Genomic DNA, 14,725 nt, shown 5'->3' with positions numbered 1-14,725 from the left:
GACAAAGTAGAAGAGGATAGGCCTGGTGTGTAAGATATTCAGGCTCCATTATGCCTCAACCTTTTGCAGCGAAATGGTGACAACCAGCCATGGGGGTTGTTTAGATCCACACAGTCGAACCTCTTTCGACAACTAAAAATGTCCTGTGGTGTTTGATGGTTTTTGTGGTTTATCAGTGAACCAGATGGGTTGATTGTTTTTCTTGGTTAATGTTTCAGTCTTAAGCTTAGCCCAGGAATAGCTTTCTGGACGTTGATGGACTACAACTTCCATCATACACAGCCAATACTGCTAATGGTGAGTGATTCTGGGAGTTGTAATCTAGCAACACTTGCGAGACCCACACACTCCCCATATCTGGCTTAATTTTCAGAGGGAAAATGCTAACCAAGAAGGCCTTCTTATGTTCCTATCAAACATGCACCTGTTGATGCCAAGACATTCACCAAATATCTCAAAAACTGAGCAAGCGCTTATAGGAGAATACAATCTTCAGATTTCTTGGACCAAAGCCATATAGAGCTATATGTCATAATCAACTATTTGAACTGTATCCAGAAGCAGACTGGTAACTGGTGGAGATGTTAAAGGATGGGAGTCATTTCTTCCCTGTAACTGATCCTGGTTAGCAGTCTGCGCTTTGGACTTAGCTAAAGTTTCTGAGCACTTTTCAAAGGCAGACTCATGTAAACACTTTACAGAAATTCAGGCAGAATGTAATTAATGCATGGGTCACTGTGGCCTGATGAAATATCTAGGAATGACCAAGGTTGGCATCACAGCTTTTAACACTGCAAAAGCACTCCTGACTACCATAAAAGCCTAAGCATCCAGGCTTAGGCTGAATCCAAAATTGTGTCTTCAAACTGAGCCTGTGTTGCAGGCTGAAACCCTATTCCTTTTGACCAACCAGGAGCTCTAATGCCTTGTCTGGACTGCACTTTGGTTTATTTGCCCTTATCCAGTCTTGGTGTCAGTAGACACTTGTGTAGAAGAAATACAGCTTCCTTGATGGAAGAATGGAGTTGGGGATCATCAATGTGCTGGTGGTGCTGAACCTCAGGTTTCTGGCTTCCCTGGGCTCAGGCCAAGATGTTTGACTATTAGTAGCATGATTTATGTACTCCACTTGGCTTTGTAGGATTTATTATCTTTTAATTGTATAAAGATCCAGACGCAATTCCACAAGGGCAGAAACACAGTATCCTGGATAACCCTCCAGCTCAGGAGTGGGCTGGAGAGCTGTCTAATAAGGATGCACACCCTGAAAATTACAATGTTCCCTGCTGCAAAACTGAAGAATCATGAAGATTTATTAAAGTCACTGTCCTAGACAGAAGCTTCTCCAAAGATATACAATATTACCGAAAGATGTTGGATGGCCCATATTGAAAAGGGACGGAGAAAAAGCCCTGCTTGGTGATGTATTACTACCAGAATTTAAACAGAGCGTGATTTACATGATATCGGAAACATGGCCACCCCAAAAATCCCACTTAAAAAGACTTTGTAAAAAGGAGCTCAGGGTCTTTGTTAACTGAGGTATGCTTATAATGCCAGCAGTTTTTGAGCACTCACATACCTTTCCTGTTAGCAGTTTCTTCCTTTTACAAATTGCCCGTAAAATGTTTTCACAGCATGGTTTCTCACCATGTCTGCAGAAGTGCCACGTCAGTTCTTCTCGTAAAGGTGAACAAAAGAGCATTATCCTTTCCCAAAGATACTCACATCCTCCTTAAGTATTTTTGGCTTTAGCAAATTACTTTAATCCACTAATACGTAGGGGAAGCAGAACAGGAAATATGAATAGATCAATGGAGAGCTGTGTCATGTCATAGTTGCGCATGGTGTGCAATATTCTGTGCCCAAGGCTTCAGGCAATAAATGCTGAAGGTGGGAGAGTAGCCCCCTTAGCTCCTTTGGAGGGGATACTTGCACAGCTTTGTCCTGAGCATGAGATTAGAGCGGCCACTTTTGCATAGAGATGTCATATTCTAATTCACCAAATCCTCATATTGCATACAGTATTTATCTAAACCATTCCAATTAGTGTTCTAATTTCCCAGTGTAATGGTTGCATTTTTTCTTCCCCTGTGTTTTCACTTCCATATGATTTCTTTTTAATAGTCGCAACTGAGCTTAGAGAATCAGTACAGAGTAATATTTAAAATGCTGGACCTGAAACAGGGAGAGTGTCTGTGGTGTGCGCCTTCAAGTCATTTCTGACTTATGGAGACCTTAAGGTGAACCTAAAATCACAAGATTTTCTTCAGAGGGGGTTTGCCATTGCCATCCTCTGAGGCTGAGAGAGTGTGACTTGCCCAAGGTCACCCGGTGGGTTTTCATGGCCGAACGATTATATGAACCCTGCTCTCCAGAGTCATAGCCCAGTGCTCAGACCACTACAACATGGAGGCTGAGTTCAAATCTTGGCTCAGTTGTGGGATTTATCAAGTGACCTTGGGCAAACACTACCTCTCAGTAAACCTATCTTACAGGTCCCTCCTTTCCTACTAGTACTCCATCATTCATTCTGCTGACTCTCCTTTCTCTCCTTCCTCCTCTCTCCCTTGGTAATGCATCCTACCCTTGTTCTTTTTACTCTGCTGCTGCCTTCCTTGCTTTCCTTTCCTTTCCTATCTATCTATCTATCTATCTATCTATCTATCTATCTATCTATCTATCTAATCTATCTAATCTATTTAAAATGATTGGATTTGAAAGTCTGGATGACGATCTGGGTTGTATACCTAGAATCCAGATAAAACCCAGCCAGCTCAGGAATACGGCAACCCTAGTTACACATCAACCAAAAGGAGGAAATGAATCCATTTCCAAATGAGACAGAAAGAGGGCCCAGGTTTCCATAAGTTGTGCTTATGGTAAGTGGTATGTATTGGGACAGATTTAGACAAGGAAGGTCAAATACACACATCCTTTTGTGAGGAAGTGACAAAGCCCTCTTATTACCACTCTTTTTCAAGGAACACTGCTGCTACCTCTTTGGGGTGATCAACTGTGTTTATCCATTACAGAGGAAAGAGTCCCAGTTCTTTATTCCTTCCAAACGCATTATGACATAAATAAGACCACAATTATACTCAGCATGGGAGAGGTCTTTATTCAGACAGAAGGGTATAAAAAGCAAGAAAACTCAATACTGGGTGTTTAAGGAGACAGGAGAGAAGGTGTTCCTCCCTTCCCATCTTTAGTTATCCATCAGGTAATGAACCTATTGCAGGGGATGAAAATTGTATGGCTGCCCTTATGCTGTTTGTCTGCTGATTCTGTATTCCTCTTCATTGGTTATGCTGTCTATGGCTGCTGGGAACTACTCCCCATGCTTCTCATGGGTGGAACAAATACATGTGGATCCCCATGGCAGCCTTTCTGATCCCCAGAAATTGCTGGAGGACAGCAAATATAGAGGGATTAAATGAATTGTGGTGGGAGCCAGAAGGATGCAGTGGGAAGTGTATCCTGGATCCAAGCCAATCCAAGTTTGGAAGTATTCCCTTTCTTTTTTTACATTCCCTAATTCCAAGCTCAACTCAAAACTATTCTAGGATGCTTGCTCTGTTTTATTTTACTCTTATTTATTTTAGGCTTATTTTGCATAAGCAGATCAGCGTGGTGTCTTTGCTCTTTTGGGAATGAAGAAGATGGGGCTGCTGTTTGTAGGCTTCTTCCTGCTGGCTACATCTCCATCCTTCTGCTCTGCCCAGCATTGGTCTTATGGCTTCCGACCTGGAGGAAAGAGGGATGCTGAGACTCTGAGAGAAGACTTTGAAGAGGTAAGAAGACTTTCCAATCGCATGTTCCTATATTCCAGTAGTTAAAGGAGAGGGGAGAGAGGGACAAAGATTGGGAGGTCACTAGAGAAGAACTTGGAAAAGTTTAAGGCAAATCTGTGTCCTAAAAAATTGTTGGCACATAGAAGCCATCCACCTTATGCCACTTGTGTCCTTTCCTTTCCAGCCATTTGCAAACAAGATGGACAAACCCGTAGAGTTGCCATATTTCCAATGCAATATGCCATGTCAGGATCCTACCCTCACCGGACTGAAAGGTGCCTTTGTAAGTCAATTCTTTTTAGAATATGCTGTAACATATTTTTTTTCCCCTGCCAGGGAATTACTTACTTGAATCCTCTTGGTAGCTTACACCAATGGTGGGCTCACTTACACCAATGTAATGCATTTGGGGAGCCGTCGGCAGATAGGGAGAGGGACAGTAGAAAAAGCCATCTTCATCAATAGCATCAATAGGGTGGGCATGACATTGTGTCATAAGTTCTAGCAAAAGATGCTTTTCTTCAGATGCATACAAGTGCGGTTTACACTGGGGAAGACAGAAAAGGGTTCTAGTTGAGATGATGGCAATGCTTTCTTCCTTTGGTGCACAACAATATCTGGATAACATGTGGTCACACCCCCAATCAGTTGGATTGTGCTGTTGTGTACCTAGGAAAGGAAGCACTGCTATTGCCCTTCGATCAGCCTCATAGATATTTACACTCCAGACTACCATCACAAGTCTCTTAGGATACCATCTAAAGCAGCAGGGTGTGCATGACATTGTGTCATACATACTGCCCAAAGATGCTTTTCTCCTGTTAAAATTCCACATATAGCTTTGTGTGATAAGATCCAAGGTATTTCGACAAAAACAACAGTTTTAGGTTTGCAAATGTTTTTTGTCTGAAGGTTTTGTAAAACTTTTTTATTTTGTAATACAGGCAAAGCTGATTGAAGAAGAGAATGAGAAAAAAGAAGTTTTAGATCCACAAAAAGGGAATAAAGAAAAAAATGAAGCCTTCTCCAATAAATACGGACCGCAGCCACAAGGTTTGGTGTGGGCCTAGCTGTGTTCTAGAACATGTGGACATGTTTTAAGGTTATCTATGTTTCTGATGTTGGGGAAAATGTGTAGTGGAGTTCAAGTACCAATAAAAAGTCTATCAACCCCTTTGACAATAGCCTCACATGTCATAATGTTCTTAAACTGATGCCTCTTTCCCATGGTTGACTTAATTTTATTTTTGTACACTTTAAACGCACAAACACATTTGCTGTCTATGTATCTGGGAAAAAGCAACCAATTGACCTATACTGATTAATGCAAACCTGCATTTACTCTTGACATTCGAGTTTTCGCACACTCAGACTTTCTAGCAAGAATGATGTGTTTGATCTGGATTATTTCTCGATCAAACAGATCATTGCGTTTTCTTTAAGATGGGTGAACTTCCCAAGGTAGGAACATGAATGGCGATAATGCAGTGGATGCAGGCATTAAAGCTCCTGGCCTCCCTCACCCAAAAGAAGCAAACAATCAAAACATATAGACAATCGATTTTTAATATTTTCATTTACAGTTATAAAAATAAATAAAGCTGTGAGTCTGGTGCAATAAATTCTGTACTGAAAACAAAAGTTGTAATAATTGAATGGTCGATCAATAGGAGTAATAATGTGTCAGTGGGGAGATAAGAAACAGGGACATGTTCAACACCCAACATTTAGCAGAACCCTGTGGATTGTAGAACATCTCTAGAAGGCTCTCTTCCAGTTAGGTTCCAGCAGTGACATAGTCTCAAGGCCAGCCTAAGATATTTTTCTTGGCTAACCAAATTGTCTGCCCCCTCCATTCCACAGAAGCAAATTATTGCTTGTGTTCTAGCAATAAGACAGCATCCTTGACTGTCCATGAGAGAAAGCTGTCCTGCATCCCTGGTGATGCAGAACAGGTTCTCTGACACACAAAACTATAACAGAGGGAAGCAGACAGGGGACCCAAGAGGAATGGTTGAGAGTCTGTTGCCTGAGAAAGCATCTGCTGCCAGATGAAGTGCCTAACAGTCTCATAGTAGAGTCAGCTCTCAGCACTTGTGTGTGGAATTCTAATTTAACTAAAGCTTCAATGGCACCAACAAATGAGCATCCGGAATACACTTAGTTTGTAAATTTTTGTACTTATGGGGCCCGAATTCAGCACCGGAGGCAACAGGAAGTCGTTTTGAGAGGAAGTTCATGCGATAAAATCAGCCTAACTTCCAAGTTTGAGCCAAATTCAGAAGAGGTAAGCCGGACACTGGAGATAGTGCGATAAGCTCCTACTTCATAGATAATGAGTCTCAAAAGTCTGCCATACAAAATATAGTACAGTATTGGATAACACAGATGTACCCTGCATTCTTGTGCAGTGGAATCCTTTTTCCAAAGTTGGTGAAGAACTTCATTTCAGGAAGAGAATCCAGGATGCTCATCTTTCTACACAGGCGAGGGTCGTGGCGGGGAAGCAGTCAATGAAATCTAGAGGCTTTCAAGTCAAGCAGCAGAACAAATCAACATGGAACGGGCACCATCTGCTACACATCTCCTCCAACAAAGCGAAACTGGCTGAGATATCCCCAAAAGGTTCACTAAGTTTTTCCCTCTGGGGCTGAGAGAAGACAGAAGCTCACAAGACATCTGCATTCGCCATGATTAGTGCACAGCTGGAAGCACTTGCGATTGAGGCTGCTGGGCGACTTGGAGACCATCTCCAGCTTGTTCTGTGATGAGAATCAAAAATGATCCTCCATCCCACCCTAACCTAATGTACATAGTCTGTTTCCTAGAGCCATCTGGGCAATGAAATGAAGGTGGATTTGATCCAAGGTCTGACAAAAGGTGTAGAAATTTACTGGAGAAGAAGAGGTCAATCAGGGAGAGAAGCAAACATTTGTAAAGAAATATCTTTTGACCTGCTTAAATTCAGTAAGGCAACAAAGGCACCTGTTTTCAGAACCAGTGTTAACAGCCTGGTTGCGCTTTGTATATAAAGGAGGGAAACATTGCTCAGAATTATGCTAATAAATCCAAATAGGGATACAATCTAGCTGCTAAAGATGGGTGGGATGTCTGTCTTACTTATATAGGGGATAGAGGAAGGTACTTTATCGCCCAAATACATTTGTTAATCCCAATTAATGTAGATCTATTAAAGCAATGGAAAGTTGATAAGTCTACCCTTACGCTCCATTGATTCAATGGGTCTATTCTTTGGGACTGAGACTTGGATTAAGGACCATTTGTCCATCTAGTTCAGCACTGTCAACTCTGGCAGTAGTTCTCCAAGATCTCAAGTGGAGGTCTTTCCCATTACTTGCCAAGTGGTCCTTTATCTGTAGATACTGAATATCCAAGAAGCACCATCATACACAAATCTGTTCTCTATATACAGATGAAATTTCTTTACCTTTAAATTAGTTTTAAGGCAACCAATTATTATGTAAGGTAAAACAAACGTAAACCAATGATTTCAGCTGAAAAAAAGGTGGCATGGGTTGAGTCTCCCTTATCCAAAATGCTTGGGACCAGAGATGTTTTGAATTTTGGAATATTAGCATCTTCATAATGAGGTATCTTGGAGATGGGACCCAAACCTTAGCCTTAAATTCATTTCTGTACACCTGATACACATAGCCTGAAGGTAATTTTATACATAATATTAATAATTTTGTGCATGAAACAAAGTTTATGTACAGTGACTATCAGAAAGCATTTATGTACAACGAATATCAGGAACTACTTCAGCCATCCATGTGGACAATTTGGGATTTTGGAGTGTTTCAAATTTTGGAATTCTGGAGAAGGGATAGTAAACCTGTAGTAGTAGTGTACTCGACCCTGTTTATGTGCAAAGTCTTGATAAGTAGAAAACAAAATAAGGAACGAGGAATGGATGGCATCAATTACAGCGCTAGGAAACTCTTTGAGACCTTCAAGGTAAGTTGGTCCAACCATGGAGATAAGGTCCTTCTCTCCATCAATAGATATCAAGTAGTACCTTCTGGTAAGATGTTCAGTTTCTTAGCAAAGCAAACCATCTAGGCATAGAAGGAGTCTTACTTAGTAGGGTTGCCTGGACTTATCAGGGCTAGGCCAGTGATATCACAAGTAATAACTGGATCAAAACATTCTTGCCGTGATCAGTAGGTTTTTTCTCTCTTTCTGCAAGCTAAACTGAAATATTCAAAAGCAGAGATGGGGAAGAGGGACACTTTTTGGACCACAACTGCCAGAAATCTTTTGAAAGTGGTTCTTAAATATGTGGCCCCCAAAAGCAACATTTCTAAGGTCTGGAAAGGTACCAGTGGTTGAGCAAACAAAGGCAGAAGTTCCAGCTTCAGATCCTCATACAAGGGCAACACTTCTTAATAGTGTTGACTAGTGGTTAGAGGCAGTGTGTTTACCTATATTCACTTGTGTGTCTGAAGGTGGTTCTGAACCTAAAACATGCAGTCAATGCATGTTTAACTCACCCACCAAGTCCCAGCCTCAGAGTTCAGGACCCAAGAATACCTGAGGACTAGGGAAGGGCAATGATGGTGCTTCAAATCATTGTTTGCATAAGTATTTACTGAAACCTACAGTTTCTTCAACTTCAGGATGGGGAAAAAACCTTGTGATTTTAAAAAAATAAATGGGAAGAAATCAAAACTAAGATGTTTGTCTATCCAGGTTGAAGGCTCTGAGTGATTAATTCTTGAAAAACTGAATATGAATCCCTGAGCTAAATTGGGACTCGGTTTCTTTGGTCTGAACACTTGTATGTTGGGCAGGTATAACATGGCCCTCTTCCAGGTGGTAACAGGAGTAGTACCAAATATGGCTGGTATGGATGGAAGACAATTTCATTTAAGTCCCAAAAAGCTGATGAGAATTCTCTGATTTCTTCATATTTGGCTTGAAAGGAAGCACTGGATGCAGAGGGGAAAGTGGCATTGGCAGGTTTCCTCACCCATAGTGAATATGCAGCATCTCTTGACATTTCCACAGACTGGGCTTACAAGTGTGAAGTTTGCTCCATAGATTCATGCACCGTCTTGTCCAGGAATTTTTCCCTCTGGCTGCAGCTCTTTAGGGACGGACTGTTCATGTAAATTCAAGGCCACCTTTCATAGTGTGATGCTGACCACCGTTTAAAGAGCAAGGCCAATTTAATGACCAACAGAGTTCTTGATGGTGAGTACTTTAGTGACACTGGGGAAAGTGCCAATGGGTGCATAGCAAGGAAGTTCTTGGTATTACTCAAGCCAGATGACCATGTAGACGTCAGTTCTGGGGGTAGGCCAGGATGCCTGTGTCTTGGCTCGCCATCAGGAAAATCAGAAGCTGAAAATCAAATCCAAAAGCTCTGTAACAGTTTAAATGGCTTACTTTGGCATGGCCCAAAAGAAGAGACCATCTGGACAAAACTGTTCATCTCTCCAGCAGGAGGAAATCATGAGGAAGCCCAGGAAATATATATATACACACACACATATGCATGTATAGATGGAAAACAGAACTGCAGGCAAGGTCCAATGGGAGGGGCTGGTTGTTTGGAAGTTGTCATTGCAATCCTGGGTCTGAAGAAATGACACTGGATTTCCTTGCTTTAGGAGGGGGAGGAGGAGGCTTGACTTCTTGCCTGCTGGGCAAAGGTGGGGCAATCTGCAATAATGCAAACACAGAGAGACAGGGAATCAGCCTGGAAAATAAAATTCCATCTCCAATGGTGTAATGGAGAAGGAATGCCAAGGACACTCCTCTCAGAGCTACAAAGTGCCAGCAGTCTCACAGACCCTCCTTCCTCTTTCAAGTGAATGAGATGATAATGAGGCTTTCAAGTCCTTTCCTAGCTAACAGAGAGATTTCCATCCATCCATCCATCCATCCCTTTATTTATATCCCATGTCTCTCCCATAGGCCAAATAAAATGTCCTCCCACTGTTCCCACTATGATGCGTCTGGACAGCAGAGGGCCCAAACCCAAAAATTCTGGTGCAAACTATCCAGACAGTATCTGGCCAGTTCAGCACTAAACAGAAAGTATACCTCTTCTGAAACGTTTTTTTCAAAACTCACCTTTTGCTCTGGATCTTCCCAAAAGATCTAGAACTCTCCATTGCAATGCCAGATGGCTGTTTGCATGCACTTCCCCAGCAGTGGCAAGTTGCTTGCTCTGAGATCAAAAACAGATGCCCAGATTGGCTTCAGAGCAAGTGACTTGCAGCAGCAGCGATGGCATCTGGAATAGTGGGATGCACATACAAATAGAAATGGAGGGCCCCAGGTAACAGGGGAATGTCAGTGGCCAGAATACATTGGCCGATGACGACATTACTTAGGACTCGAGGCAGCTTACAAAAAGGCATACAGATGACCCTCTGTATTCATGGATTCTACCATCCATAGCTTGAAAATATTCCAATAAATTTATTTCAAAAAGCAAACCTTGATTTTGCCATTTATATAAGGGACACCATTTTACTATACCTTTGTATTTAATGGGGTTTGAGCATCCATGGATTTTGTTATCACAGTGTGTGTGTGTGTGTGTGTGTGTGTGTGTGTGTGTGTGATGTTTCTCAAATGGAGGTAACAGGTAGATAACATACATGAAATAGCTGAGCATGGAACTATTACTTTGTCAAACAGCTGGCAGGATACCTCAACCAACATCGCCAACCAACAGCAAGGTAGTGCTTGCTGTAGAAAGCTAGGAATTATCACATACCCCACATCAACTTCTTGAACCTCTTATCAGCCACTGCAACCATACATTGTAGGTCTTACTCTGAAGACTATAAGACAGAGGTTAAATTATACTAGACATTACAGAGGGAGATCTGATAGAGGTCTGTTTTCTTTAGCAGCAGCCTGATGTCCTCCTTAACATTTAGTTCCCAGAGCAAGCTGCTTTTGCCTAAGCAAAAAAGGGTAACTTGATACTACTGCACTCTTTTTGGCATGGAAAAAAAACTTTCCTCAACCTTCTGGTGGTTTCCATGAAATAACCAAGGAGAGACCTTTCAAGAACAGCACCACCCTTAAAAGCCCATGGGAAATTTTTGCCTGGCTCTGCCTTCTCTCAAGTGAAAGGATCCAAACAAATAAATCAATGTGCCACTTTCCATTTCCTTACCTCTGTGGAGTTCCTTGAATTGCTGTTCTCATAGGGTTTGGATTTGGGTGGAGGTGGCGGTGGAGTGCTCTGCAAGTTAATGATCCCTAATCCATCTGTCTGCAAAGAAGGGAAACCTAGAGCGGAGGAACAATGTGAAAGAGGAGAAGAAAAGACAGATTGTTAAGGTTTAAAAAAAAACCCAACAACTATGGAGGAAAGACAAGGTTCTGATGGAAGCACTCTTGTGCCATTAGTAATTTGAGGTGCGTGCACGCATGTATTTTAGGAGGTGATTGTGAACAGATGTGTCAATCTGGAATCCCACTTGCAATTCCCCAGACTGAAATGTCTCAAGGCTTCAAGTATGTGCTACAAATGAATCTAAGCACATGTGAAAAATGCACACTTGGGACAACGGAAAATGAAATCCAGAATGACATCAGAAATGTCCAATGGGGTTTCCTTTCACATTGGACCTTACCCAGGACTGTATCCTGGACTCTAATGCTTACTGATGGAGGAGGAAAGCTACCCAAACTTTAGTTGAATTCTAGAAGAGTATAAGTGGCAGAAGGTAAATGGATCACGTTTTCCTCAATTTTCCTAGAGCTTGTTCATTTTTTGATTATCACTTCAGTAACTTATAGATGAAGAGCCAAAGCAGACTGATGTGAAAATCGTTGACGATATATTAAAATATATATTTAACAAGAAAAATAATAATATTTTACACAATCAAATGTATTTTCTATAGCTATATCTGGTCTCTGTTTGTGTATGCACATGAACAACATTCAATACAACGTTGTAATATTCCAATAGACACTTTATATTCATTAATTATAGATATATATAATCAGTGTCCAAAATTGGGACCATGAAATTAAACAGGTTAATTGCCCCCATATGCTTTTGGAACAATCCTGTTTCCTTGGAGTCTGGTGAGATTTCTATAATTTAGCAAGTAAGATTCTGGAAGTACTTGAACACGTATTTAGCAGGATTTGTTATGGCCATTGTGTACCTTCAAGTTGTTTCTGACCTATGGCAACCATAAACTGAAGCTATCACAGGGTTTTCTTGACAGGACTTGTTCAGAGGGGGTTCTCTTGAAGCCCAAAGAGTGCAAACCCCATGTGTTTCCATGGCCAAGTGGGGATTTAAACCCTGGTCTCCCAAACTACTACACCACACTGTCTCTCTCTTAGCAGGGCTACAGACTGCAAAATGACTGTAGACAGTAATCCCAAGTTTTCTCTAAAGGCACTAGGGATTTTGCAAAATCCCCCAAATTGCTAGCTTCTGGATCACACCCCGGTGGGTTATTGCTGGTTATAATTCATTTTATGAACCATGGAAACATAAAGTCTGAAAAGTTTTGAAATCAAAACTATTTCTGATCTCAAGCATTTCAGAATAAGGGAGACTCAACCTGTACTGGCAAAACAATTACATTTTAGTCCTAGTGTTAAACGGATTGGAAAACACTAGTCTAAAACTAGATGAGATGCACAAATTGCTTTTTAAAAAAAAGGTCCTCCTGGTACCACTCTTGAAAAAGAAACCATGGCAGGATTTCAGAACGTACTTTGGGTTCTTGGTGTTTTGGGGGTGATTGGCGGTGGACTGAGAGGCATGCTTTGTTGGAGCAATGGGCCCTGAAGCAGCGAAAGTTTGCTCTCCCCCAACTGAAGGCTCTTTGGCCTTAGTGCTTTTCCTGATGCGTTCTGGAAAGATAAAAAGAGAGGAGACAAAGCTTTGTTGAAGTGTCCAGTGAAACTCTTACAGAAATTAAGAGAGGATATTGAAGCCTGTGGCCCACACAGATAGCCTTGGGAGCTGTATACAGTCTATAGATCGTGTGATTCCTTCTTGTGTATTTTAATAAAGTATATCTGTAACAAACAGCAATGCATGCATAGAATCATAGAATCGTAGAGTTGGAAGAGACCGCAAGGGCCATCCAGTCCAACCCCATTCTGCCATGCAGGAAATCCAAATCAAAGCATCCCCCACAGATGGCCATCCAGCCTCTGTTTGAAGACCTCCAAAGAAGGAGACTCCACTACACTCCGAGGAAGGAGTGCATTCCACTGTCGAACAGCCCTTACTGTCAGGAAGTTCTTCCTAATGTTGAGGTGGAATCTCTTTTCCTGTAGCTTGCATCCATTGCTCCGGGTCCTAGTCTCTGGAGCAGCAGAAAACAAGCTTGCTCCCTCATCAATATGACATCCCTTCAAATATTTAAACAGGGCTATCATATCACCTCTTAACCTTCTCTTTTCCAGGCTAAACATCCCCAGCTACCTAAGTCGTTCCTCCTAGGGCATAGTCCCTCCCAGTTTTCAACAAGGATGTCAGTGGCTAACAGAAAACAACAGAAGGTTCCTGAGATCACTCATCACTGCAATTCATTTATTACCGTTTTGGAAGTCAATTCCGTCTCAGGCTCCTTCTCCGCAATAACCTGAGATTTGCTGAGACTCCAGTCCTTCCGCCTGAATTTATTTACCCGGTTCTCACCATCCTCTTTGGCAAGGAGATCGTCCACCTTGGAGGACGCTGAGCTCCTCCTTTCCACCAGGGGCTCGAGAATCGATCTGTAAACCCCACACAAGAAAACAGTCATGGAGGATTTCCAACCCTTTTCCTCTTGTCACTTTGAAAAGATGTCACAGCAGTCTCCTGGAGGGACAAAGCTCAGTGACAGATGGCCCCTGGAGAGAAACATTCAGGCCTTGGGGAAGGTCTATGGCCTTTCATTGCATGCGTAAAGGAGAAACCTACTTCATCCCTTGCCTTGCATACAGATAACTTGCCCAGTAGCTCAAATCGAGGGTGCAAGATTGCCCTGCATCAATAGTCATGTACACTTACTTTACGCACAGACAAATGTTTTCAAAGACAACCGTTACTAAACATATATTCTGGCCACAGCTTTTTAAAAATTACTTTGGGGGTCTACAATGCTCAGAATTTCTCAATGGTTATGCTGGCTTTGGATCCTGGGAGCTATAGATCAATAGGTAAGCTTTGATTCTGCCTTTCTTCCCATATGCTCAAGAGGGATAAAATGAGGATAAAGTAGGCCAGGAAGATGTAACTGAGAATTAACTGATAAACAACCTAGAGAAATCTGTGCTGCTCTGGGGGAAAAAGCATTAGCTCAAAGTAACTTCCTATTTATAACTAGTTACTTCTGGTTAAAACAAACCAGGATCCTCTCAATTTTAATTAAATCAGACCATTTTCTACAGATAACGTAACTCACCCGTCTGACCCTGGCCTGGAGGATGTACTATCTGAGGAGGTAGAGGATGTCGATCCCACAGAGGAACTCACAGAGGTAACTGAGAGTCTTCTCAAAGTGGAGGACATGATGTATGGCAAAACCATCGATCCAGACCTGCTCTGTTTTCTCTCTGTCAGTGAAGAAGGCTGCGGTTGGAATATAAAGAGGAAAGTGAACAAGATCCTAAGTAAATTTGTTGGCAAAGAGAGAAAGCGGGGAGGCATTTTTGTCAGATGTGACACTTGAGTTTCCTTTATGAAACCATATATAACCCTGTTGATACCGGTTGAGTCTTGCTTATCCAAAATGCTTGGAGCCAGAAGTGTTTTGAATTTTGGAGATTTCCGGGTTTCGAAATATTTGCATATACTGTACATAATGAAATATCTTGGAGATGGGACCCAAGTCTAACCATGAAATTCATTTATGTTCCATACACATATGGATTCCATACACATACATATAGCCTGAAGGTAATTTTATACACAGTATTTT

General features: G+C 41.8%; 2 protein-coding genes across 3 annotated transcripts in view; one reads left to right on the top strand and one right to left on the bottom strand.

Moving 5' to 3' along the window:
• The first annotated feature begins 2,718 nt into the window (after positions 1–2,718).
• GNRH1 (gonadotropin releasing hormone 1) lies at positions 2,719–5,050 on the top strand. 2 transcript variants are annotated; one of them, XM_042476130.1, is made up of 3 exons: positions 2,719–3,794; positions 3,979–4,077; positions 4,739–5,050. In XM_042476130.1, exons 1-3 carry the CDS (start codon positions 3,654–3,656, stop codon positions 4,862–4,864), a joined length of 366 nt encoding a protein of 121 aa, XP_042332064.1. In that variant the 5' UTR covers positions 2,719–3,653; the 3' UTR covers positions 4,865–5,050. The 2 variants fall into 2 exon arrangements, with proteins under 2 accessions (XP_042332064.1, XP_042332065.1); XM_042476131.1 differs by having other exon boundaries at positions 3,979–4,069; positions 4,739–4,880.
• A 292-nt stretch (positions 5,051–5,342) lies between these two features.
• DOCK5 (dedicator of cytokinesis 5) overlaps positions 5,343–14,725 on the bottom strand; it is an 84,179-nt gene continuing 74,796 nt past the window's right edge. Inside the window, exons 48-52 of the mRNA XM_042476102.1 lie at positions 14,210–14,376; positions 13,361–13,538; positions 12,527–12,665; positions 10,957–11,072; positions 5,343–9,482 (exon numbers count right to left, since the gene is read on the bottom strand). Coding sequence (XP_042332036.1) covers positions 9,381–9,482; positions 10,957–11,072; positions 12,527–12,665; positions 13,361–13,538; positions 14,210–14,376 — 702 coding nt within the window. The 3' untranslated portion in view covers positions 5,343–9,380. The remainder of the gene's footprint in view (positions 9,483–10,956; positions 11,073–12,526; positions 12,666–13,360; positions 13,539–14,209; positions 14,377–14,725) is intronic.

Source organism: Sceloporus undulatus, chromosome 6 (genome assembly GCF_019175285.1).
Source record: "Sceloporus undulatus isolate JIND9_A2432 ecotype Alabama chromosome 6, SceUnd_v1.1, whole genome shotgun sequence".
Lineage (NCBI taxonomy): Eukaryota > Metazoa > Chordata > Lepidosauria > Squamata > Phrynosomatidae > Sceloporus > Sceloporus undulatus.
This window is presented reverse-complemented; position numbering and strand designations above follow the sequence as displayed.

What these genes read in the sequence shown, in the direction of transcription:
- GNRH1 (XM_042476130.1), top strand. Translation starts at nt 3,654, where the DNA reads ATGAAGAAGATGGGGCTGCTGTTTGTAGGCTTCTTCCTGCTGGCTACA. An exon ending in TGAGAGAAGACTTTGAAGAG is followed by an intron (nt 3,795 to 3,978) that starts GTAAGAAGACTT and finishes TTTCCTTTCCAG; the next exon opens with CCATTTGCAAACAAGATGGA. An exon ending in CCGGACTGAAAGGTGCCTTT is followed by an intron (nt 4,078 to 4,738) that starts GTAAGTCAATTC and finishes TTTGTAATACAG; the next exon opens with GCAAAGCTGATTGAAGAAGA.